The 25951-nt window shown below is 35.2% G+C and overlaps 2 protein-coding genes across 3 annotated transcripts in view; one reads left to right on the top strand and one right to left on the bottom strand.

Moving 5' to 3' along the window:
- Positions 1–1206: 1206 nt before the first annotated feature.
- Positions 1207–15951, bottom strand: ANGPTL5 (angiopoietin like 5). The gene is made up of 8 exons (XM_014864318.3): positions 15681–15951; positions 13718–13862; positions 12044–12147; positions 11066–11159; positions 8843–8943; positions 7050–7170; positions 4721–4906; positions 1207–1789 (listed from the first exon to the last, which is right to left on the bottom strand). Exons 1-8 carry the CDS (start codon positions 15774–15776, stop codon positions 1470–1472), a joined length of 1167 nt encoding a protein of 388 aa, XP_014719804.3. The 5' UTR covers positions 15777–15951; the 3' UTR covers positions 1207–1469.
- A 4460-nt stretch (positions 15952–20411) lies between these two features.
- The window catches only part of CEP126 (centrosomal protein 126), a 71122-nt gene continuing 65582 nt past the window's right edge, over positions 20412–25951 (top strand). For both annotated transcript variants that reach the window (XM_014864321.3, XM_070490386.1), the window contains exon 1: positions 20412–20829. In XM_014864321.3, the coding sequence (XP_014719807.1) occupies positions 20702–20829 (128 nt within the window). In that variant the 5' untranslated portion in view covers positions 20412–20701. The remainder of the gene's footprint in view (positions 20830–25951) is intronic.

The raw sequence follows: 25951 nt of genomic DNA, 5'->3' as shown, positions 1-25951 counted from the left end.
ACCTTGCAATGCAGTGAAGGATGTTGCCCCTGTACAGACTCAGCAAGAATTTCAAGGTCAAGAATCCACTCATGAGATGTGTCTTGCTAAGTAACAAAATGATTTCCTTAATTTGTAAATAAATTGTTCTGGTGTTTGTATTACTCCAGGTATAAAAAGTGGTGAACCCACACTTGTGCGCTCCTCCAACCTGGTAGACATCTTACTCCACTGCAGAGACATGGGCCTCATCTCTGCCTCTAAGAGATGCATAGGAGGCCATGGGGAAACATGTTCATTCAACTGCAACCTTATCTCATGTACATTCTGCACATCATTTATTCCTGCTTAGAGAAGAGATCAAAGTGAAAGCAATCCTGAAAGGTGACCATGTCATTTTTGCCTAATCCTGAACTCACATCAGATTCTGTGTTCTGATCTAGCTTAGTCCTCTTCTCAGCTCAGATATCTCACCCTCATATCTACATCCTCATATGTAATTTTAATTCAGTCCTCTTCTCATTTTTCAGCTACTTCATTTTTCTACTACTTCTAATGTACTTTGTACATTGTCTAATTATAACTCTGGACAAAGTACTTTTCTGTTCAATACTAATTCTTAATTGTTTCCCTCATCTTTCTTATCAATAATTGACACTTGGCCCAGCATGTTCCCTCTTGTGTTTTCCCATGGAATCCTTACCACTTCAACTCCTTCCAACTTAGTGGAAAAAGTGAAGGGGACCAGCTGCTCCCAGAGCTACCTCTAGGCCACTGATTCATCACTCTTTCTCCACTGTCCTTCATTTAAAGTTCATACCATTCCTATTGAGTTAAATAAGAGTTAAGATAGAAATGTATTTTAGAATGCAACTGATCAAGATATAAACATACAGCAAATGTATTATAAAAACGAATAAAATTATTAACCACAATAAAATGTGAAAATGAGAATGACTCTATTTTTGCAGCAAACTCTTATTACCTGTAGAATATTGTAGAAACACCTGGAAATAGTAAGGTTTTTAAACCATATGAAGTTTATATGTTAATCAGCATGAAGTTATTCTTTTAATTGTCTTCAATAGAAATTATCTGTAGATTATAGAGTTAACCATTTCGAATGAATATAGAAATAAGTATAATGCTCTCTTCAATATTCCTAATAAGCTACTATGGTTTAATGCTTTAAAGAAAAGAGAAAATCCTTTAAAAGAACAACAGACTCCAGGAAGACAAGTTGTAATTTACTTAAAACAAATTTTATTACATATTGTCAATAGAATTAGTAGTAAAAGCCTACATTGAACCATGTTTTCTTTTATAAAACTCTACAAAATTAAAGATTTCTAATTAAACTCTTAAGACCTAGATGTCATCTATAGTTAAATTTTGGCTAGTTTAAAACACTCAGTAAAAAGAGAAACTATGTAAAATCTTATATATTATCAAAAATAACTGTGGAATGTGCATTGGAATTTAAAATGAGATTATTTAAAATACGGATTGTAAGTTCTTCTAATTTTCATTGAAACAGATTTAATCTTGACAGGTGAGTTGTTTTTGGTCCATGTGCCCCACTGAATTCCAGTTGCAAGCAATCTGCCGGGGAAGTGATGGATGCCATTCAGATTTGCTAGACCACATTGGTTGAACCACCAGCCAGTGTTATTATTGAGGTGACTACAGCTCTTTACAGACTGACCATTGATCAGGCATGCAGGGCGACATTCATCATTATCAACATCTGATGTGCTGAAAGGCATTGCATTTTGATTATCTTCTTTTTTGAAGCCCCGGAATGCATCACCTAGATAAAATAAATTTTTTTAAATGACTAAATTTAAAGGCACTTTCTGTAATTTTAATTGACCTTTACCAGCTTATTATGCAAAAGCATTGCATCTAGAAATAAGATTTAAATTATTTTCTACCAGGTATCATATTAAAATATCTCCTCTAGATTGCAATATGTCAAAATCTGATGATGAATTCCTCAACACAATAGGCATCTTTAAGTGGATATTCAATATGAAATCACAATCCAAATGGAAGTTTGGCTGCATAGACAGAATCAGATAAATTAGGCCAAAAAACGATGGTATATACCTGTCATACTTCAAGGAAGAGTAATGTGATGATTGGTAATTTAGGAGAAGAAAATAATTTACATCTAAGAGGTTTTCATATCACTACCATTTTACAACACTTTAGGTAGAGAGGTATGGATGAATGTGAAACTTCTACCTTTAAAAAACTTAGATTTGTAACTCCAAAAGTTGTTTGGTTTCATTTAGGGACCACTAAGTTTATATCCAAAATGCCCATGTCCTCAAGAAAAACTTAGGTACACTACCGAGGTGTGCCTTTTCTTCATGGCTCCCCACAAGATGAATGGACTAATTGGATAGTGGTTAAGACAGTACAATTTCTAAGGAGTTTACATTGGACGTTGTATATATGGTATCTCTGATATTCACAATAACCTTCAAAGATTAAGTATTTTGGCCAAGGAAATCCAGTTAACTAAGTGGCAGGGGTGGGAGTCATGTTTTGTTTTATAAAAATTATATAAATAAAACATTCTAATTAGTCCGTTGTACCTAGATTTCACCTATAGGGAAACTTTGCATATGTTGGAAACACTAACTACAAGTGAAGCTATGTAAAATCTTTGAAGAATTCAAAGCACACGTTTGTTACATCATGCTTCCAAATGTTTGGCATCTCTTGAGATATGTCTTTGAGGAATCTGAAGAACTTCATTAGCAGTCGTGGCCTGTCCTATACCTCTACCCCAGAGCACCTGACTCTGCACTTCACGAAAAACAAAATGCCCACACTGCAAGAATTCGCAGGGAGAATATATTCCCAACACCCACACGGTACAATGCCTTTCAGAAGTTCAAGTGAGAGAGACAATGCTTATGAAGCATTGCCTAAATTATATGATGCCTCCACAGAAACTCTCCCGGGATAAAGTCCAACCGTCGGAAGGCTCATACGTCAAATCGGCTCTTCACTGGATTATATTTAATAAATTTTAAAATACTATGCATAGGTCTATTTTTTAAGAAATAGCCTATGAAAAGTCATTACCATATTTTCTGCAAGAGTGTAGAGAACATGGCATTTAGTTTTCTCTGAGAACCTAGAGCAAAAGTCTCTCGAGTTTTAGAATCAGGAATATTTTCCTTTTCATGGAACAACTGTGTTGCTCACATGTTCAAGTATCATATTTCTATTCTTGCTCTGACACATGATCACACTGAACCCCCTGGTTTTATCTATGTTTCTATCTTTACATTCTATCGATCCTTTTTCTTTATTTTGATTATATTATGTGATCAATAGTTGAAAGTTACTTAACAACCTTATTGGGAAAGTATAGATTAGGGCATGGCAAAATTTGATGGTTCTGTGTTGAAAAAATTTTTTGCCATTAGAAATTTTGTCCCCTAATTAGATCCTAATTGTCTTTAAGAGAAATCTCACATAAACTTTTCCTAACATAGTATGTTCCATATTTAGATGGATCTTTACACGTTTAGAAAGGAAGCATTAAACATTATATATTGTAACTCTTTAAAATTTTGCCTTTATATCAAAATTTTAAAGATTTCAGACTTTCACCTACTATCCCAAGGCTAAGCCCCCTCAGATGTCATAGACTAACCATACCACACAACTCTTCCTGCCTGGTAATTTTCCTCCTCTGTGCCTTAACTCAAGCCACTCTCTTTGCCAACATTCCTTTGCCAAAAGCCTATCTATTCCTCCAAGAGAAGATGAGTGGTTCTCAATTATAAAGATGCCAACATATCCATCTGTAAATGCAAACACCTGGACTCAAATTTACTGAATCAGATTCTGCAGGGCTTTCAAAATCTTCTCAAGGTTAATCTAACGTTAACCTCTTGTTGAAAGCTACTTCTCCATGAAGATTTTTTATATGCAATTCATGAATCATTTTCTCCCTCTCGTTAACCTCCAAAGCTCTATCAGTATTCTGTTTTCAGTTTTATCTATCTACCCCTCTATTTTGTGATCAGTTAAATAGTTGGGAATATATCTCATTCATTTTTGGATTTCTAACAGTAAATACACATGAACAAGTACCATGATGAGCAACAACAGGAAAGTTAAATTTAGTATTTCTTGACTCAAATTTAAAATTTCAGCATCAAAATAGCAAATTTAACATCAAATATTTTGAAGTTCTAACAAATTAAATTTATTTGGAAATGAGTAGATGTACTGAAGTATAGTGAAAAAACACTAAATTAGTTGTTATATCAACCTGGGTCCTGGCCCTGGCTCAGACATAATAAGCTGTGAATCTTGGGCAAGTCACTTAATCTTTCAGGTCTCTTCACTTGTAAAGTTAGAAGAGTAGAGATCAGCTCTAATGTTCTATGATTTCTAAATTCAGCCTCTCTGAACATGAAAATGTAAATAATACCTTCCCAGCCTACCCACAGGCTCTCAAACTAAAGAATCAATTGAGATTACATATGGAAAATTGCTTTGAAGAGTATATAGCACTTCAAAATCAATGATGTGGTGCAACAACCATAGCAGAATTTCAAAACTCAAGACTTGGAGGGTTTTCTCATACCTAATCTATTCTGTTATCAGTTGTGTGTCATATACCAAGAGAAATGCATTACTTTTAACTTCGCCTAATATTGAGTCAGTTATATTTAAATGTCCTGGATAATTTTAGGAATAAAAAGCTTACCAGCAGTTCCTGAATACCGTCCTAAGTGCATTTTAAAAAACCTGGTTTCATCCTCTAGCCAAAAGTTATCATATGATGCATAAGCGAATGTGTCATCTTCAGATTCCAATGTCACATACAGCATAAAACTGGTATTTTTCTGATTTACTATATAAAAAATCTTTTTTAGTCCTAGCCAAAATTCACCTGTAAAAAAAAATGCTTTTTTAAATATATTGTAATGCAAATTAGAATAACCCTTCATTATTTAGTGTTTGGTGGTGTTTAATGTTTCAATAACTCTGAAATGGCTCACCTAAACCCTTTGAGGGACTGGATGGCCCTAGTTCAAATCATCAGTGTTTGCCTAATTTACCAAAAAAAAATATCTCCCCACTTCCACTTCCCTAGACTGGGATAACTAGACTTTGTTTCATTTTTCTCTCTCCAAATTAAATTCAAAAGTACATTTAAAAATTAATTGAGTAAAAAGTCAAGTTTTACCTTAAGGCACGTCAACAAAAAGTCAGTTGACATGTTTTGGCAGGTAACAAAATGATGTAAACTGGTAAATGTAAGAGATTTAACCTCCAAATCAGCAGTTCCTAGAGACAAATTTCCTGATAATGCTCAGTTGAAACTGTTTTTGTCTGTCTTTGAGAATAATGCTTTGAGAACAAATATTTCTTTGTTATAATGAAGCTTGTCAGTTACCTATGAATGCAAACGTAATGTTTCCAATGAATGGAAATCTGAAATATTCCCAGATTTAGAGTCAATATTTCCAAGATGATTGTAGATCTAGGACGAATTATTAACACCCCTAATTCAGACTGCATACTTCTTGCATGCATATTCTAGCCAATGTCTTTCTACCTCCCCCTACTCAATGTGGCATAGCCTAAATGTGTACACTCCTGCTCTGAAATATATCCCTCCACCTGAATTATGAAATTACTACAGGAAGTAAGGGTCTAGTCAGAATAAACTTCAAAAAATTGGGGGACAATGTGACATCATTCAAACTCTTAAAACTATAGCTAAGATAGTAAGCCCCTCTTAGAGGGTTTACAGCAGCATTTTACCTACACACTCACTTAGAATTGAAAAGCATTCTGAACAAGTACAGGAAGAAAGGGGGTACAGAAAGTAAGAAAGAAGTATAGGAAGTAAGACAGGTTCTTAGGGGTCTGTGTAGTGTTTCAAAGTCTATGACTCTCCAATTTGTGTCCCTGCCGTCTTTCCCCTCTACCCCAATGCCAAATTTAAGACTTAACAATATATTTTCCTTAATCCTAAGTTTGTTTTTAAAAATATCCCAAGTGCAAACAGTCTGTTTACATGAAGGATACCTGCCTGAAGACCTTTTCATCAAAATTTATACAACTTCCTCATAGAAATAAGCATAATATAAGGAAGATGACAATTCAAAGCCTCTGGATCCATGACAACTTCATTCAGGAGAAAGCACTCACTGGAAATTTACAGGTAATGCTAAGAAAACGTAAGTATATTAACTGTGCTCCACAGCATCGCAGCTATTTGGCCTTATATGTAACATTTTATTACATTTCATGCCCCTTCTAAAATCACTGGCATGCCGTAGAGTTTTAGCACTAGGATTAACACCACCACTTACTAAATCCTCGGGTAACATTATTACGGGATATTAAAGATTTACATTATAACAACAGTAACTTAAAATAACAGCATAAAAATGCTGAAAATAAGTCGCGTAAGTTCCAACTAATGTAAAATTCTACAGTGTTCAGAAACACTGATGTTTCTATTCGCCAAGAAAAGTGATGCTGCCATCTAGCAATGATGTAAACAGATTTCACAATTCACCTGAGGTTTACATTTTTAAAATTTTCAACATAGTGATTTTAATTGATATTTTTATAAAGCACTACTCCCAGTTGACATGATTCAAATTTGTACAGCCATGTACCTAAATTTTCCATTTCATTTGCTTGCATAGACACAGCATACATCTCAAGAATTTCAAGATCCGTGATAACCCTGCCCATTCAGTTTTTCATTCTGCAAATAGTTGTAGAGCCCTTGCTAGAACTCTAATAGGTACGTGGTAGATACTTAATAAGTACTCGATTTATAATTTTCATTCAAATCACATTTCAACAGGTATCTAAAAATTTCCAAATCCCAATTGAAGAGCTACTTATTTTAAATAAGTTGGCATATGAAGAGAGAGTAATTTAAGTCATATGTTGATATTCACATGGATTTGCTATTTTTACTGACAATTTGACCAATAGAGAGAAACAGTTTATAGGTGTAATGCCAAAAAGAAGAAAAAAAGATAGAAGAGAAATAAATAAAATTTGACCTAAAAGGTCGCCAAATCCATCCAGATAATCACACCACAACCTTTGGAAATCAATTATCCCATCAATCCTTTTCTGTATTACAGTCCATCCACCTCCTCTGTAATCCATGTCACACATTACCTAAAATAGACCCAGAAAAGACAAAAATAACATACGATTATTTTCATTCTTTTATATAAAACTCATGTTTCACCCTTAAGCCTAGAGAAAGAGAAGATACTTCCACTGAAAGGTTCCACTGCAATTGTATGCCATTAATACATGCAGATTTTTTTTAAGTCGCTAGAAAAAATACTGTTTAGCATAAAACAAACTTGTAGTTAACCTGAGTATAGTCCCTACATCAGTCACTTTTTAAAACATATTAAGTGTTTGTAGCATTTTAAGGTCAGCCTTTTACTTCTCAACCTTATAAATAATTTTCAGTTGAGGAATAACTGTACATTCAGATGTAGCAGAATGATGTATTTCTTTATAAATTAACTTTTCCTCTGAATTAAAATACTGATTTTTTTAAACAGTGTTAAATATGCCCATGTGCCTGTCTTTGATTGCTCTTTTCTCCAAAAGCCTAGAAGGCCTGTGTTCAGACTGGAATTTTTAGACAGAAAGGGATGATCTGTATCCCCAGCAGGCACTCATAGGTGCATCTGTTGGTACTGTGTAAAATGCCCTTAAGAGGAAAACTGTAGGGGACCCATGGAAGTGACGTAGGGAGGAAATCAAAGCAATCCTCTCCATCAGAAACTCTCTGCACAGACACAGAGAAAGGCAGTGTGGAAGAAGTAAGGGAACCAATACGCTCCTACAAAAGAGGCAATTATGCATCCCACTCTTCACAAAATTAGAAGTCTTCCCTTTCTACATCTGTTCAGGCCCATTTTTGAATCTGTAGGCGAAGCAATTTAGGTAATTTTAAAATTATTTCCCCCTTAATTCCCAATTTTTTGACGTCTTGTCAATAGATGTCAAAAAATAATGTTAGTAACTCTAAGAAGAGAAACTGGTAGCATCTACTTAGAAAAAATGTATTTTATTGTGTAATAAAGACTATCAATGTGATATCAGTATCATAAACTTTCTTATGTACAAAAAAGTACCCAGGAAAATTTTATATATACAATTTTTATATATATTATTATATTATATATATAATATAATAATATATTTCCTGTCAATAATATACGATTTCTAGTAGAAATGTCTTCTAGAAATCCTAGTATAGAGCTACTAAGGATAGACATAAGAGTAATTTATTTTATTCAGTTTAAGAATGCATCAGCTTCTCAATCTAACACTTTAATGAAAGGTTTTTTAAATTATTAATTTCTTATACAATCACGTAAACTTACTTGTCAGCCAAAGAAATTATAACCATATATAGGAAGGGGAATCAAAAGTATTTTTAGTAAGCTCCAAGGCAAAGCACACCGTTATTTTCCAATACCCATAAGCTAATTAAAGCAACTAAGTATTTATATTGCATAGTTCTACCTGCTATAAGGATAATATAAGATCTTGTACCAAATGGATTTATTTTAAAGAGTGTAACCATGAGAACTCAAATAGAAAGGTGAAAGATAGATTCTCTAGTTCTTTTACTGGTTTGTGGTTTGGGCAATGAATTCCAGAACACCAAAATTTTGAAACTGTAACTTTTACTAATTTATTTAAAATTTTTCAAAAAAACTAAATGTTCAAACAATTAAATTTTTAACATTAATTAAATTGGTTAGATGCTTATTCTATTCCATATAATAATATAATTCCATATAATAAGGGAAAACTTTACCTCAAATGGATAACTAGATCCTTCTGGGTAGATTATATATAAACCACTTGGTGTTTTGGTGACAGACCCAACGGTATCTTTAATATCAGTACAGTCTAAACCTATAAAAGTAAAATTAGTTACTTACGATATTTTCAATTACAATCAAGACAATCATTTTACTATAGAGAATTGACAGTGCTATCTGAAATTATTATTGTAATTTCCATTAATGATATGATGATTTTAACTTCTTGGAAATGAAAAATGATCTCAACTTTAGAAATAAGGAGAAAAATACATGGAAGAACTGAGATTAAAGAATTTATGCTGCAATGAACCTTCACTAATAACATTACTGTTAGTGATTAGTATTCCATACTGTTTAAAAGTTTCATTTGGGATCAACATTTATTTAATATATTTTATAATTATGCATTCTCTTGCCCAACAAATAATGCCCTTTCAGGAGTCTAGGCTTATCTTGGGGGCATAACATGTAAAGGAAACCTATATGAATGGGGAGGAGAAAGCCCAAAGGAATTAAGTAGATTAACTGCTACTGACACATCCTTGATTACTCTATTTAAAACTCCAGAGACTCTAATATGCTAGGGACCACTATTACAAATGGCCAAAGGGAGAAGAGGGGGAAATCACTTTCTTCACAAGGAAGAAATTATGTTTGAAGCTAGAGCCTGCTCTGTTGACAATAGTTAGAACTCCAGCGGGAATTGTAAACATATTATGTGGATATGACATCTTACTCTAAGATACTGTACTCTCTGTATTATGTTTTATAAATGTAAGAAAATAAATTCAACCCTTACAATGTAAATTACCCAGAGAAACAAACCTGAAAGCCTGGGACTCCAGAGCCAGAAGCCTGGTTAGAGCCCTATTTCTATTCTTTACTAGCCCAGAACCATTAGTTAAGTTACTTATCCTCTTTTCTTCATGTGTAATATGCCTAATAATAATACTACCTACTTCATAGTGTTATTCTGACGATTTACATAGTAAGGCATTCTGTAAAGCACTGCACAGTGCCTAGCACACAGTCAGTACACAGAAGATGTCATCTACAAAAAATTAGCTACAAAAAATTGTTTGCTTTCCCCTTCATTTCCAGGAGACATAGATTTGTTGCCTTTGTTCTGAATTGCTGAGATATTCTGATAATACCTTTGTGCTCAGATATATGATAGAAGTTCACAGTGAAGGACTGATCTGGGTTGAAATAGCTACTTTGCCGTCACCATCCAAATAAGTCTGAACAGATTACTTCCATTTCTCTGGGCTGCCTATTCTTCATCTGATGATGATGATAATCATAGCAAATCCTTATATTGTCTTACTACGTATCAGGCAATATTTTAAGAGCTTTTCCTGTATTTACTCATTTAATCCTCACAACAATGGTGTGAGGTAAGCACTATCAGTTCACTGATGAGGAAACTGATAACAAGGACACATGGATCAGGGATTTGAAGGAAGCGGTCTGACATCAGAGTTCATGCTCTGAACCACCATGTTACACTACCTACCTAGGGATGGTGGCGTAATAAATGAGACACAATAAAATAATAAAAAATAACAAAACAACATGTAAAAGTGCCTGTCTTAGTACTCAACACATAGGAGATTCTCAGTAACTGTTTATTCCCTTCCCTTTGTAAGGAAAAAAGAAAGCTCATACACTAGGCCTTCAATAATATTTGCTTGGAATTTTTTGATATTGTTTCACATTTTTCTTAGAAATGTAAGCCTCTAGGAATCGCTACATTGTATTTTAGTACAAAAAGTACTAAATTCCGGTTTATTTCTGTCTTAAGTTTCTTTTCAAATTTTATATCCCAATTTGAAACATTTCAAACACATCAAAAATACTTTTTACAGGTGGGAGGAACTCTGAAACTTTCTTTTCTTCTAACTGAAGATTAATTATTAATAAAATGTAAAGGGAAGCCCAGAATTCAGTTACATAAAGCTATGCTGTTTTCAACAGATTTGGAATAGCTGTGTACAGCCATGGCTTTCAAGTGGTCACAAAAGTTTCCCAATTTAGGGAAGTACACATTGTCTGGGTTGAAATTTGCTTAATGGCAGATATTACTCCTCCAGTCTGTTAGATTCTAGTGAGCAGTATTTTTTAAACAAAACTTCTAAATGCACCAACTTGTCCAGGAAAATTTCAAGCAACGAAAGACAAGTATGAAGAGGCTGAAATACCAAAGTTCTCACCATGTGACTGAACTGGTCTGTGAGGAAAAGGATCCAGCTGTTTTCTAAAAACTTCAGTAGTCAAAAGGAGAACTCGATTCATGAGCTCATTAACCTAAACACACATGCACACATTTAAGCAAATTTATATTTGAAGAAAACTTTAGCTGAATTCTGTAACTGATACCTCTAAGCCTCTTATAAATCCAGCTCTGAAAAATATATAATGCCCATTTTTCTACACTGAATCCTTTACGGCTTTAACAAAGCAGTAAAGGCATAGCTAAACAGCAATCGTTAAATTTAGTACCGTTTATCTCCTGCACATTGCTTTTATCTGCTCATTTTCGCATTTGACTGCTCCTGCAAATCTGTTCTTTCTATCTTGCCTGAACCATCCCTGTAGTTTCTTATCTGGTCTCCCTGCCTCCTCCCTCTGCTCTTCCTCAAGTCATCCTCCACACCAGCTGCCAATCTAATCATTTCATTTCCCTGCTCAGACACTTCGGTGACTCCTTGGTGTGGCACGATTTAGTTCCTGTTTCTTTAAGTCAGTTTTCCCTATATACCCTCAACCTCACCAGCTATTCCACCTGTGCACCAATTTCAAGTAGATCGCCAGAATGGAATGCCTTACCCTTCTTACCTAACCTCTGTGACCTTTGAAATATTTATTCATCTTTCATGACTCAGTTCACAAGCTCTATTATCTGGGAAGATTTCTTGCATCTCAGATCTTGGATATCACTTTTGTGTCATTCTAACAGCAATCACAACATTTTCAATACATTTTCCTGCCCCCCTAGACTGTGTAACGCTTAAGTGGAGGTCCATTTTTTTGTGATTGCTTTCTGTTTGCCTGAGGCTTACAATGATGCATCTAACATAGTAGGCACTAAATAGATGTCTGGACATGAAGGCACTAAAAAATTAATGATTGCACCTCCAGCTAACACTATCATTATACACATGCAATACCAAACACTAAAAAATCCATACCTGATTAGATAAATAATCCAAGGAAGCTTGCTGCTCATCCATCATATTTCTTAGCAGTTTTTTAGTACTTCGTGTGTAAGAAACAATAGAATTTTGCAAATTTCCTTAAATCATAAAAAACGTGTTTGCTAAATATTATATTGTTACAGAAAATAATTACAGTAAAAATAATGAATTTCACATGATTTTGGATAAATATGTAAACACAATATATCTCAATCTATCTAAATACTCAGAATTGTATATTCTAATTAGTATATTTTTCATTTAACTCAAGATTAACCAAGAAAACAACTGTTTCAACACTTCTTAATGAAACTATACCTCCTAATAATTTAGATTGCCCCCAATAATTTAATCCGATATAGTTGAGAGACAATATTCTCAATATCAATTCTCATGTTATAAAATGAGAGGTATAGAAACAGGAGGACTAAGACTTATGAATTCTTACTATATAAGAAAGTAAAAGGCAATAATTTCATATCATGCAAGTTAATTTTAAAAATTAATCGTTCTTCTAATTTTTTCTATTAATGCTATATTTTTATATAAACAAATTGCAAACACATACATATACACACACACAAAATTTTAGTCAAAAGTTTTGATTGGTTAGTTTCTGATTGAACTTTTACTATATATTTTCCTTTTTAAAAAACGCTTTTATTTTAAAACAATCTTACTTATAGAATAGTTTCAAAAACAGTACAAAGAACTTTCCTAAGTCATTCGAGAGCATGTTGCCATGATGTCCCTGGACATCCAATTATACTGATGATGTCCCTTATAAGAAAAAGAAGCACACATTATTGCATACATTATTCTTTTAAAAAAATGTTTTATTTCTATGTTTTTAAATTCACTCTAGCAGTAGAATTACATTAATAACTCTTGATATTTTAAAATCTACCTCACTCAGCCTTATTTCTCTTTTTTACTTTCAATCGCACACTTTCTATGAGATTCTTATTATTCCTGGATTTAGACATCTGTATTAATGGACATAAAGCTGCATTCATTGGTTTCAGAAGCCTGAGACATTTGTGTGATACATAGAATTAAGAACACAAAAGTGAGCTTTTTGTACTTGCTGACCTGGGAGTTACAATCCTATAAGAACTGGATTAGGTTATCATCTTCTCTATTTCTGATCCCCTTCTTCAACCCACTCCCTATGTACATATACTAGACCACGAAAATTACTACACTCTTACTAAATAGTTTTAACAAAAATCAGGATTTTACAACTTTTTATTTTTTATTCTTTGCTGCATAAATCAGCTGTGAATTTGTATTATACCTATTGGAGAAGTTATCCAATATTAGTGAATTTCCTCCTTAAAGCTAAGGTAAAATTTCTCAGCGTTTTAGATGAAAGTAAGAAAATAGCGCTAGGTAAATTGACACAACACTACCATCAGTGCCCTCTGGCTTGTCCCTTCCCTCTGTGGTCACTTTATGCCACAGGGCTATATAGAAGAAGGATTCATTCATTTACCAAATATTTACCAAGTATCTACCACATGCCAAACCCATAAAACCTCTGGCCTAGGATTATCAGGATATATATATAAAAAGAGCCAAACAAAAGTTAAGGTATATTTTTTCCATGTCTATCCTAGAAATAATAAATCATATACCTTTATAATTGTGGTTATTTTTAATACTTACTGCACATGAAATGTTTTTCTTCTCGTGTAATTTTAGTTTTAACATCACATGATTCCTCACATTCTTCCTTATAAACAGTATCATTACTTTTACTCTCATCTTTTGCATTAGACACATCTTCTACAATGTTAACTACTGGAGAATCCTTTACACAAAGAAATAAAAATGAGAAAGAATATATGAAATATGTTATATTACCTAATACATGATAAATAAGAAGACTATAGTGAAAAGATGAGATTTTAGGACATAACACGATGATTGTTAGAAGAAAAACATAATGAAGCAGTCAGTCCTGTGTCCTACTGGTTAAGTTCTGCGTGCTCTGCTTTGGCAGCCCAGGTTGGTTCCTGGGTGCAGGCCTACACCACTCATCAGTGGCCATGCTGTGGTGGCAACCTACATACAAAATAGAGGAAGATTGGCACAGATGTTAGCTCAGGGTGAATCTTCCTCAGCAAAAAATAATAATAATAATAATAATAATGAATTTGTTAGTTCAAGCTTCCATAAATAAACCTTCTGGATAGATTTGGGGTATGAATAAGAAGTATATGTTAATTCAATACTTTTGCTCTCCTCTTTTCTTCTCAAATTCCAAAATGATTTATTTAGAGTCTGCTCTCCATAACTGTGGCTCTATGGCTTTGACATTTAACTTTTGCACATTTCCATGTGTGGTACAGGGCGGAGCCATCCCTTTTCCAAGAATCTTGCAATTTGAAGTTCCTTGAACATGGACTAAGAAAGTTCCCTGAGATACCAACAACATTTCTATGCCACATGGACTTCTGTCACCAATTAAGAAACATGTTGGGGTGTGGGGGGATGTGTAGGAGAATTGTTGCTTTAGTTTAAGCTAAAGTATTTACAGATTTGAGAAGTAAAGTATTTATAGATTTGAAAACTATCAGTGATAACAGAAAAAAAGCATGGAATTTTGCTTCGCAAAATCAACAACAGATGTCATTTTAAAAAGCCAACTACAGCCGTCATTCCAAAGGTATCTATTCTTGTCAATACTATTGGTTTCTTCAATGTTAAAACATTCTTTGGTAGAAGTTATATAGATTTAAATAACTCTGTTATTAAAAGAAAATAATAACAAGCTTTGTCCTCCTTTGACCTGGATATTGAGAGAAAGATAAAGAGCTAATCATATTAGAAAAGGTACTTGCTCCAAAAAGATGCTTACATTTTTGTTACATAGATCTATTTTTAAATTCTTGCTCATTCCCCTCAACTCCTATAATAATTGATATATTAGATGTTTTCAAATCTAGGTTACAACTATATTTTTTCAGATCTAAATAAGATTCTTAAATTTTTAGTATTTTAGAGAATTAAATTATTAATATTTGTGGAACTTTCCTAGAATTTATTCTTGCTTCAACTGTGGAACCATGGAATTTGATACTGATACAATGGGAAATACATTTTATAACTTTTAAAAATTATAAGCCAACATTTAAATATGTATTTAAATAAGTTCAAATCCCCATCTACTCATCTACTCATAGTACTGCATATACTACATTAGCTATCATTCTGACATTGTTTTGAAAAAAATTTCTAATTTCCTAGGTATGCACTCACAAGACTGTATTTGAAATATGAAAGTTTATGGTGTTTTTTATAAAGCAAAGTGAATTTTTTTATTACCCATCAGACATTTCATTATCAAAGTTAACCGGAAAGTTGCTGGCTAGTTTTTAACCTAGGCCTGCAATTTCTTTAAAAATTTTTCACAAGAAATGTGTTAAGAGTCAATACTCAGTTTATGGTTTCCTAAGTTTAAAAATAGTATCATTTAAGCCAAGTCTAAGCATTTCTAAATAAATACTTTAATTATTCCACAAATTATATTGGGTGGCATAATTAATCTTTTCAAACATCTAATACATATCTTGAAAAATATATAACCATGCTTTTCTAGCTAAAATAATATTTCTGAAATTCTTACCGTAGAATGATGTACACAGTTACCTTGTACAGCTTCTCCACAAATAAAAATACATATATTTAAGAATAAGAATGAGGCTTGGGAAAGATACATCATATTTTTCTTGGAGAAATGAAAAGCTTCTTCAAATACCAGTCAGCTCTCTGTGAAAAGAACTACAGTGCCTAGAGACTTCAGTTAAAAACTTCTGGAAGGTGTACAAGAAAAACACAAGCCAATACTTAGTAGTTTCCATGCCCTCGTTTGAAGCAACACCCTTCATTCGAAAAACAAGTTAGCCTCTAGAGATCCTGTCATTTTAAGTTATACAAACATTTTTTATCACTGCATGCCCGCTTCATAAATCCATGCTTTTGAAATAAAGCAATAAATAGATAAATAAATAAAGCAAGAATTGACAAATTCATTCAGTTTTTATGAGTCAGATTTTTTTTTTTTTTGGCCTTAGAAAAAAATGCCTTTCATAAGATATACCTCAATAATTGTGAACTGGTTTGCATAAAACTGGTAAGAAAGTAGAAATCAGTGATGGAGTAGGAATAGTATTACATCAGAACTATTTCTACAAAACGCGAAGTAGAAATTTAATCAATGTGAATATCCAAAGCAGATAATTCAGACTGAAAATATGCTTCTAACTGAATTTAGCTATCAACAATGCTCAGATTAACCATATAAATGCCAAGTTTCCAGGACTTTAATTGATTTGTATGTTTTTCATCTATATAGTTAAAACTTTAAAAATTCTGAATATAAGGGAACTATTGTTACTGAAAATTACCACACTCTGAAAGTTGACAGACCAATGTCTGTGACGAGTCTTCAAATTCTCCCATACAATGGCTCCATCTCTTCATTACATAAACATACCTAAGTCTTCACTATCCTAAAATTAAGAGGCAAAGTAAAACTTTCCTGAGCCTTGCTTCCTGTTCAAGGTATTATTTTCTCTATTTCCTTTCCTAGCCTGAGAACCACAGGGCAGAGATCATAGTTTTTATGGTACTAGCATAGTGACTGGGATAAAATAGGCACTCAAATATAAATTAATGAGGTAATATCTTAAACTATTATCTATTCTCTGACTTTACTTCCTCACCACCGACTATGTGAAACTAAAGGCTCTTATCTATTTTTCTTCTGAAACTTTCTCAGAGTTTCTCCAGTGAGGCAGGGTGGGGTGGTTGAGAGTGCTGGCTCTAGGACAAGACTGCCTACCTTTGAATCTTGATTCCACCATTCCCTTGCTCTGGAAACTTGGGCAAAGTTACCTAATATCTCTATAGCTTAATGACTTCCTTTGCAGAATGGGGATTGTTGGGTGGATTCGATGATTTAATATATGTAAGCGCTTAGCACAGTGCACAGGAAACAACAAGCTCAAATGCTAGGTGGTGTCATTATTATTTGTATTATTATTATTATTTAACTTGGTCTATAATATAGTTCTAATATGGCTGAAAATATTAATGACCTTTAAAATCTATATTAGGAGTAGATGAGTATATATCTTTAATCTTAAATTTCCAGTTGAAGTCTTATGAAATTAAAATGAAGATGGCAGAACTTTAGCAATTTTAAATCAGCCAGAAATTAAAATTCTTTGTTCTTTCACAGCTTGCCCAGAGACAAATTCAGGAAATACTTACTTGAGCAAAAAAAAAATTCAGCAGAAGATGGAAAAAATAGCCTCAGCCAAGATGAAAGTGAAACTCAAAAAATTGTCCATCACAGGCTCCCTCACATAACTCACAAGGTTATAACAGTACTCAAATTAGATAAGTTATGTGAACGTGCTTCATAACCATAAGTGGTTATTATTAGTTTCTTTTGTAAGTAGAACATCATTAACAATTTATGAGACCATGTTAATGAAGTTGGGTGTCTAATGGGCATCTCATATTTAACACATTTGAAGCCTAAATCAGTTCCTTCACCCGTCCTCAACCTATTCCTCCTCATCTTAGTAAATGACAATATCCTTTATCCAGTTATTCCAGTCCCAATCTGAGAGTCGCATTTGACTCTTTTTTTTGTTATTTCCCTCACTTGCCACAACCATTCATCAACACATCTTATTGGCTCAAGGTTAAAATTTTGAACACTTCTTGCCACTTCCATTACTACCACGCTAGTCTGAGCCTCCATAATCTCTCATCTAATGTACTATAACATTCAAACTAGCCTCCTTGTTTCTAGTCTTATCAACTTTAGTCTACGTTTCTCCACAGCAGCTAGAGTGATTCTTTTAAAGGTTAAATTAGATCATATTACTCTCCTACTCAAAATTCTCCAGTGGCTTTCCCACCACTGGAAGTTGGATTTTATATTAATTCCTTGCATACTATATAAGTCTCCGCTGAATCTAAGCACATCCCCATGCACTCCTCCAGTTTCATGTCCTAGCACACTTCCTCTACCTCAGACCCAGTGATCTTGCTGTTCTTTGAACACATCAAACATAATTCCGCCCTCAGAGCCTTTTGTGCTTACAGCATCCTCTGCCTATAACATTCTTCATCTAGATATTTGAATGGTAATCCCCTTTTTTCATTCAGATCTCTGCTCTAATTCCCCTTCCTCAGAGGCCTTCCCTAAGCCCCTATCTAGAACTAACATAAGTCTCTATCTCCCTACATTACTCCATTTTTCCTTATAGCACTTTTTACTACCTAATATATTCTAGTGGGAAAGAAAAATAAATACAAGCTTCTTAAGCATAGAGATTTTTGAAGTTTTTTTACCACTGTATCCCCAGCACCTAGAAAGTGTTTGGCACATGCTCAATATGTGTTTCCTTAATAAATGAATGAACTATTTTATGGTTTTGAAGTGTGAAAGAATTGAGCATTACATTTAACACAGATGTCTCTTCTGACAAAATAGAGATTTTACTACAATTTTTTTTATTTCTTGAATCATACTTGTCTTTTGTGTCAAGAGATACAGTTCATAAATGCCTCAAATTATCTTCCTATTATCCAAATATCTAATCTTAAAGCCTTTTTTTAGAATCTAGGACTACACAATTAAATAAAATGTGGAACATCTGCTTAATATTGCAAAGAAAGAAAGAATTTAAAGGTCAAAAAATAGTTGCTGTTATTAAAAAAAAAAAGCTGGCAACGTTGTGCTTAAAATTTCCTTTCTTCTTGGTTATCATTGTAAAGTAACATTGGAATGAAGAATGTTTATATGAGCAAGCATTTGTAGGCAATTGGGAAACCAAGTCATGCTTCTTAATGCTAATATACCAGCAACAAAGCAGTAAGATGCCTAGAGTTATGAGATACCAAACTAATACTATAGCAAAAGCTAGACTTTCAGGAAGGGTAAACCTGCCTACATACTCCAAACAGCAACCACAACCGCCACACTTTTATTTGCACTTTGCTTAGCCCTACTTTGCTCGCTCTCTCTCTCCTCTCTCTCTCTCTCTCTCTCTCTCCCTCTCTCTCTCTCTCTCTCTCAAATTGGCCCTAGAGAAACAGACTTGTGATGATAGCAGCGGGAATACAATCAAGGTCAATGCCTGTGGCCAGGCCTGCTGAAAACTTGCCACGATAGCTAATTTTCCAAGTGTACACATTTAGCCTTTCTTTGCCAAGATTATATATTCTGTCCTTTTGGCATGGTCCTGAAGGAGGCTTGCATGTTTTATGTTATAAATCAAAACTGGATGTGTTGTGGCACTTTAAAATCTCAGTCACCAGAGCACATTCCAGTTTGAGTCATTGCATCCAACTTTGCAAAAACTCTGTTTTAAATAGTTTCAACTGAAAAAGTTTATTATTTGAACTCTAAAAATGAACAAATTGATTCACAAAGGCAGAGACATTTGAATGGTGGGTGAGTGATCTTTATTTGGTTTGTACATTCTGCTTCCAATCTGGGAGTTTTTCCACAAAAAAAATCCTGGCTGAAATGCAGTCAGAATTTATATGTACTTTTATAATGGGCTCCAACAAAAAGTTTCAGCCTTTTTTCAAATTTTCACTTGCATAGCTATTAAACTCATGGCTCAAAAATTCACTCAATTTTCCATAGCTCCTGAAACAATTTCAATGCGATGATCTCTTCTGGCACATCTTTCCAGGAGATTGCTAGGCTTAATCTGAACTTCTTTCCAGACCACAGACGCTGTGATGGTCTATTTCCAGAATCTGGCAGCAAGGCAGGCACCATTAGGAGCCTTTGAAATGTAGACCTTTTAAGTAGGGAAATGGCAGAGGGAATGGCAGAAGCATCATGGAGTGGGTGAGGGAAGGCAGAGAAAGGAAATTTCCACTTCACTAAGCCTTTTTTAAAGAAATGGTGCTTGGGGATAGTGCTGCCCCCGAAAGACTCACGACTCAAACTCCACAACAGATTCGGTAATCACACAACAAATTCTACTCTGAATTAGCTCCAAGGCAATCATTTCAGAATCCCCATGGTGGCGTTTGCCTGTATCTGGGGATTTTGCATCTCACTGTTTTTCATCACTCTCGATACCCCCATGAAAACGTTGTCATAAAAAGGGAGGTAGAACTGAGTCAGCTCTAACATACAATTCAACTCTCCCCTCCTGCAAAGACTCGGGTCTCTGAGGATGCCAAGGCTCCTGCCCGCCGCCAGCAGGGCGGCGCCAAGCCGGCGAAGAGGGGGCGGAGGGGAGGGGCGGAGAGGAGGGCCTCCGGAGCCTCCTATTGGCTGCCTCGGGCGCCTTGCCCCGCCCCGCCCCACCCCCCTGGTTTCCGTCGCGAAGGACGCGGCGTCGGTTGGTTGTCAAGATGGCGGCTGCGGTGAGGTCGCTGCTGCCACCTCTGCGATTGCTAGGCAAGGTCGCCGCCGCAGCTGCCGTCGCCACCACAGCCACCAGCGTCGCTGCGCGGGAACGAGAGCTGCCGAGGCCAACCGTTCCGCGCCCGTGACGCGGGGCCTAGAGACGAGTGTTGGGAGGGGCCGAGGAGGAGGAGGAAGCCGGAGCTGCCATGAGGGAGGCGCTAGGGGCGAGCGGGGAGGCGGCGCTGAGGTGAAGGATGCTGGCCGGGAGGCCCGGAGTCCAGAGCGCGGTGGCGGGACTGGGCACTGAATCCTCGGACACTCGCGACAGAGCCCCCCTCAGCCCTCGGTTGAGCGGCGGGCGTCACCGACCTGGCGCTTACTTGTATCCTTCCCAGCCGTGGCTGCCGGGGTAGCAGTGTTGGAAGCGGGGCCCATCCTTTCCCCGTTAGATTCCCGTTTACCGCTGACGCAGGGTGACAGCAAGGAGCCAGTCATCTTAGTGCGGATATTTGCTTTAGCAACTGTCGTCGCTCCCCTTAGTCCTGAAATTATACCATTTTATCCTATTCTGTGACCGCTTTCCCTGCCACCTAGTTATCCCACCCTCATTCAACTTGGGTGTAAAATTTTTGCGAATTTTAAAATACATCAACCGTGTGTTTTATGGGGATTATGTTCTTGCCTTGTAGAATTATGCCATTATGTTCTTTGCTTCATATTACCACCTCCTGATTAACCATGCTGCTTGGAGAGAAGAATTCCACCAGGAAGTAAAATGTATTGCTATCCTGAGAGTCAGTTTTTAACAGTTAACCTAACACACCCCTAATTCGTTTACTCGAGCTGCCAATGCCTAGCACACTTGGGTAATTTGTTTTGTTTTTCATCCTCTGCCCAGTCTGTTGTCAGAGAGACGGCAGAGAGAAAATGAGAAGCAAAGGACCTGGACACTTCTCGCTGGCTTGTCTCTGACCTTTCCCTAGGAAGTGGTCGAGCCCACCTTTGATGTTGCCATTGGTTGCATTGCAGAAAATTGAAAGAGTTTTGTTTTCAAAATATGTAAACCATGTTTATTCCTTCAGAGAATGTTACGATAGTTAGAATTTAACCCTTGGACTCTCAAACAAGTTGGTTGGTAGTGATGGTGCTGTATAATCATCTTCTTCGTTCTTGTCGGAGAATGAAGTGTCTTCTCTCTCCCCGTTAACCCCCACTTTCTTATCTCCAGTGTCTCCCACTTCTTCCGGGATGTTGCAATTTTAACAGCATTCAACAAACAGTTTTAATTTAGTGTCTGCTCTTTGGCAGACTCTGTTCTAGGTGCTAGGGGTACAACCCTAGTGAGGAAGACAGGTATGTACAGAGCTTCGCTAAGGTAAAGGTCTCTCCTCTGACATGCTTTCCTCAAGCTTCCATCATTTCTGTCTTTTCTTTCTTTAGCCAAGTTCTCAAAATAGTAGCCTGCAGAAGCAGCTTCTAGTTCTTCTCATCTATTCATTATTAACCCCATTCACTTTGCCTTTTGCCCTTGCTACTCTTTAAAACAGTCCTCTCAAAGATATATTCTGAAATAAACAGTATTGTTTTCTGTATGGATTTGATTCTATCCCCTTGACATTGTATTTTCTTGGACACTCAACTCCTGCTACATGGACCCTGATTTATCTCTCAATCAGAAAATAGGGACGCATTGTAAGTGGCTCATTGATAAAGTGTATCTTTCCATCATTTTCACTAGTGAAATGGTCATAGACCTACTAATTTTTTTTAATTTACGTGGTATGAACGTTGATACAAACATCAAAGAAAATATTTGTAAATACAATCCAGCAGTACTTCGAATAAACAAAACCAAATAGACTTAATTCCAGAATTGGGATGATGATGTCCTATAAAGAAATGCATTACTAAAAATATACTTAAATACTAAATATATGGTTAAAATTAAGAAAGTTGTAAATGATCATTTCAATATATGCCCAAGAGGCTTTGATAAAATCCAACAACTTTTGCCAGTGTGTGTATATATATAATATATATATCTCTACATATGTTTTTTGCTAGTTTACAAATATGTTTGCTACTATATATAAATATATATAGTCTATAGATCTATATTTAAATTGGGATAAAGGAATTTTTGAACATAAAGACTATGACACTAAATCAGGAAAATCATTATTTACTAGTTGGAGAAACACGTAAGCACCTTTTCTAAGTTTTATTTTGGATCTTCTTAGTGTCTGTAATGTTTCTCGTTGGCTATCTGATACAAAGTAGGTGCTCACATTTATTGAATGAATGACTAAATGAAAAAAAAAAGAACTATAGTCTTAAAATAAGCGAATGGCTTGGTAAAATTCCTACATGTAACTTCCAAATATGAACTCAGTACTCAGAAGCCATCCAGCTTCCTGTTGAAGATGTTTTCTCACTTGAGTCAGATTTTCCTGACACTATATAAAGGGCAAAACCTTATAAAGTTCATCTAATTAAAATTAGCTCAAGTTCTATCATTTCAATCTCTTATAGGCATTCAAATAGAAATAGAATAAAGTTTGTTTAAAAAAAAGTGAAAGGTCTTTCATGTCACCTCACTAGGCAACATGAAAGACCTTTTTTTATGAATATGAAAAAATTTTTCATTTTTCTCATAAATATCTCCAGTATTTTTCCCTCTCATTGTATCCTAGCTCCCACCTTGCCTCTTTCTTCCCTACCCAGTTTATACCCTATTCTTCATTATCTACACGTATTTTCTCACTAACATCCTTGGTTCTTTCCACTCATATCCTTCTGCCTCAATCACCCAGTGACTACTACAGTCCTATTTCTCTGCTCCTTCACTCGAATAATAAAAATGCTGTCAGAAATCAAAAAACAATAGACTGGCGCCACTACAGATTGATGGTTTCTAGCTTCACCTGAACAAGAGCAAGGTTCTCTCTTGTTCTCTTAATGCCTATGGCAGATCTTTATCACTTTCCCTCACTCTCAGTAGACAGTCTTACCACTTCTTAAGACAATGGATGCCATGAACTCCCTCAGGTCCCTCCCAACAAACAACACACACCCACATGTTCCCATCACCACCTCAATCCCCTGCCCTGTCTTTTTTCCCAGGCTCACTCTTAGCATATCACCTTTACTGTAGAAGGTGAATCCATTCACTTGTGCCCTTATTTCCATCACATCTCTTCTCCTCTGTAACCCTGGATTATAAATTATTCCATCTCTCTCTTATAATTTACTTTCACCTTCTCTAATGGCCTTCTTTCCTCACAGCCTATAAACATACTCAGGTCTTGGCTATATTTAAAATCAACTAACAGTCAAACCTTTAGAGCATAAGAACCCTTTGAACTATCTTCTGATATCTCCTGTCTCCTTATTTTGACTTCTAAAAAGAGTAGTCTAAATTCACTGTCTGTACTTTGAGTCACACTTTATACTACACTCCAAAATAGACTTGAGCTGATCAAAAGGTAAATATAAAATAAAATTGTGAAAGAAAACTGACAGAAAATAGAATTTCACATTTTTCCTGTTTAAAGTTATAGAAACTTTACCATTTGAAAAGAAGAAATGTCAAATGAAAAATATTTCAAAGATAACTCATTTAACTTAAAACTTTAGTGTAAGGAGAAGTTGTATAAATAAATAAAACTCGAACTATCTTGGGAAAATACTTGCAGTAACTATGATAGAGGATTAATAGCTACACTATTCTATCTCCATTAATTTTACTGAAATTAATTTTTTAAAAACTCAAGTTCTTGAGGCCGGCCCTGTGGCCTAGTGGTTAAGTTCAGTGCACTCCACTTCAGCAGCCCAGGTTTGGTTCCCAGGCACAGACCTATACCACTCATCTGTGGTGATGCTGTGGTGGTGACCCACGTACAAAATAGAGGAAGACTGGCATAGATGTTCACTCAGGGCAAATCTTCCTCAGCAAAAAAATAATCAAATTCCCAATACACAAATGACCAGTGACTGAACTAACAATTCACCAAAGAAGAAAATAAAAATTAGTAATCAAACATGGAAAGCATTCTATTTTGCTAATACACACATAATAAAACATGATTTTCCACTTGGTCTTTAAAAAAAAAAAGTACTACCCTATGCTCATGAGGTTTTGAAACATATATTTCTAATTATATGTAAATTTATAAAACCCTTTTATAAACCAATTTGTCTATAAGGCACAAAAAGCTATAAAAATATGTATGCCTTTGTCCTAGTATATCTACTAAGAATTGTTTCCAAGGAAATCATTCAGCTAGCTTTTATTAAGCCATTGATATATTCTAAGCACCATGCCAGGCATTGGAGTTATAGAAATGTAGGGAAGACACATGTAATGTCCTCATGAAGGTGTCAAGTCATCCCATGGGAGTTAGAAAAAGCTTCATAGGGGACGAATTGCTTTGAGGTATCCCTGAAAAGATGAGGAGAGTTAGCTAAGCTTGTGCCGAGAGATAATGGCATGATACATCATGGCTTGTTTTGTTAATAAGTATCTTTGTGTGGCTGGGCATAGGATTCATGCAGGGAAATGTTGAAAAATGAAGCTGAAAAAACAGACCGGATTGTAGAATGCTTTATATTCCAAGAAATTTGGAATTTATCATGAAGGTGATAGGGAGCTTTTGGAGAACAACAAAGAATGAAAAACCAAATCAGACTTGCGCCTAGCTGGCTTAGTGGAGGTTCAAAAGGAGGATGGCAAGTTTAGGAGTAAGGCGATGAGTTAGAAGACTACTGAGATAGTCCAGGCAAGGCATTTAGAGCGCCTGAGCCTGGGCTGTGGAAGAGAGTACAGAGAAGAATAAAAAGATTCAGGACAGCTCTAATAAATTTGTCATCAATATACATTGTATGATTCATGGTTATTTGTGATAGTACCATATTTAAAATCACCTAAATGAGCTGCAATTAAAGAAAGACTAAATTGGAAGAGGGAGAGATGAGAATGAGTTGGGGTAGATTAGACTATGCTTTTAAATTATAATTATTATGTGTTACTTACCCAATCCTACAACCCATAGTATTCTTGGGTTTGTTTTTTTTTTATATTAAGTATATAAACATTACCTTCCTTTGAACACGTATTTAACAGTGATTCTTATGGAAATATCTTATCTTTCCAAGATAGCTTGTATAGAAAACAAAAATTTAACACATCATCTAATAGTTTTTAAACTTGAATACCAAACTTGAAAAGATGCAAAGGCAGCAGCATTTCTTTATAACTCAGCAGGCAAAAATTATATTTTTATAGAGAGAGAGAGAGTCATTTGATTTAATTTGAGAATATATAGTTGTCAGAACATTACGAACATTACATTTGTGATTTTCTTTATGTTCTTGTGATATCTCAAGCATGTTAATTAAACAGAGAACAGAATTGTCTCCCCCTCCATCATAGTCCTGCATACTTCTCACCTGAGCCAAAGCAACTTCTCGCTGTCCTCCCCATGCAATGTTGCTCTCGTGTACCC

The sequence above is a fragment of the Equus asinus genome, chromosome 20 (genome assembly GCF_041296235.1).
Source record: "Equus asinus isolate D_3611 breed Donkey chromosome 20, EquAss-T2T_v2, whole genome shotgun sequence".
Classification (NCBI taxonomy): Eukaryota; Metazoa; Chordata; class Mammalia; order Perissodactyla; family Equidae; genus Equus; species Equus asinus.
This window is presented reverse-complemented; position numbering and strand designations above follow the sequence as displayed.

Bases quoted from the DNA above. Each gene is read 5' to 3' on its own strand.
- ANGPTL5 (XM_014864318.3), bottom strand. From the start codon at position 15,776: ATGATGTATCTTTCCCAAGCCTCATTCTTATTCTTAAATATATGTATT. The intron at 8,944-11,065 runs GTGAGAACTTTG...TTACTTTTATAG, and splicing joins CAGACCAGTTCAGTCACATG to GTTTAGACTGTACTGATATT. The intron at 7,171-8,842 runs GTAAAGTTTTCC...GGTCTATTTTAG, and splicing joins GATCTAGTTATCCATTTGAG to GTAATGTGTGACATGGATTA.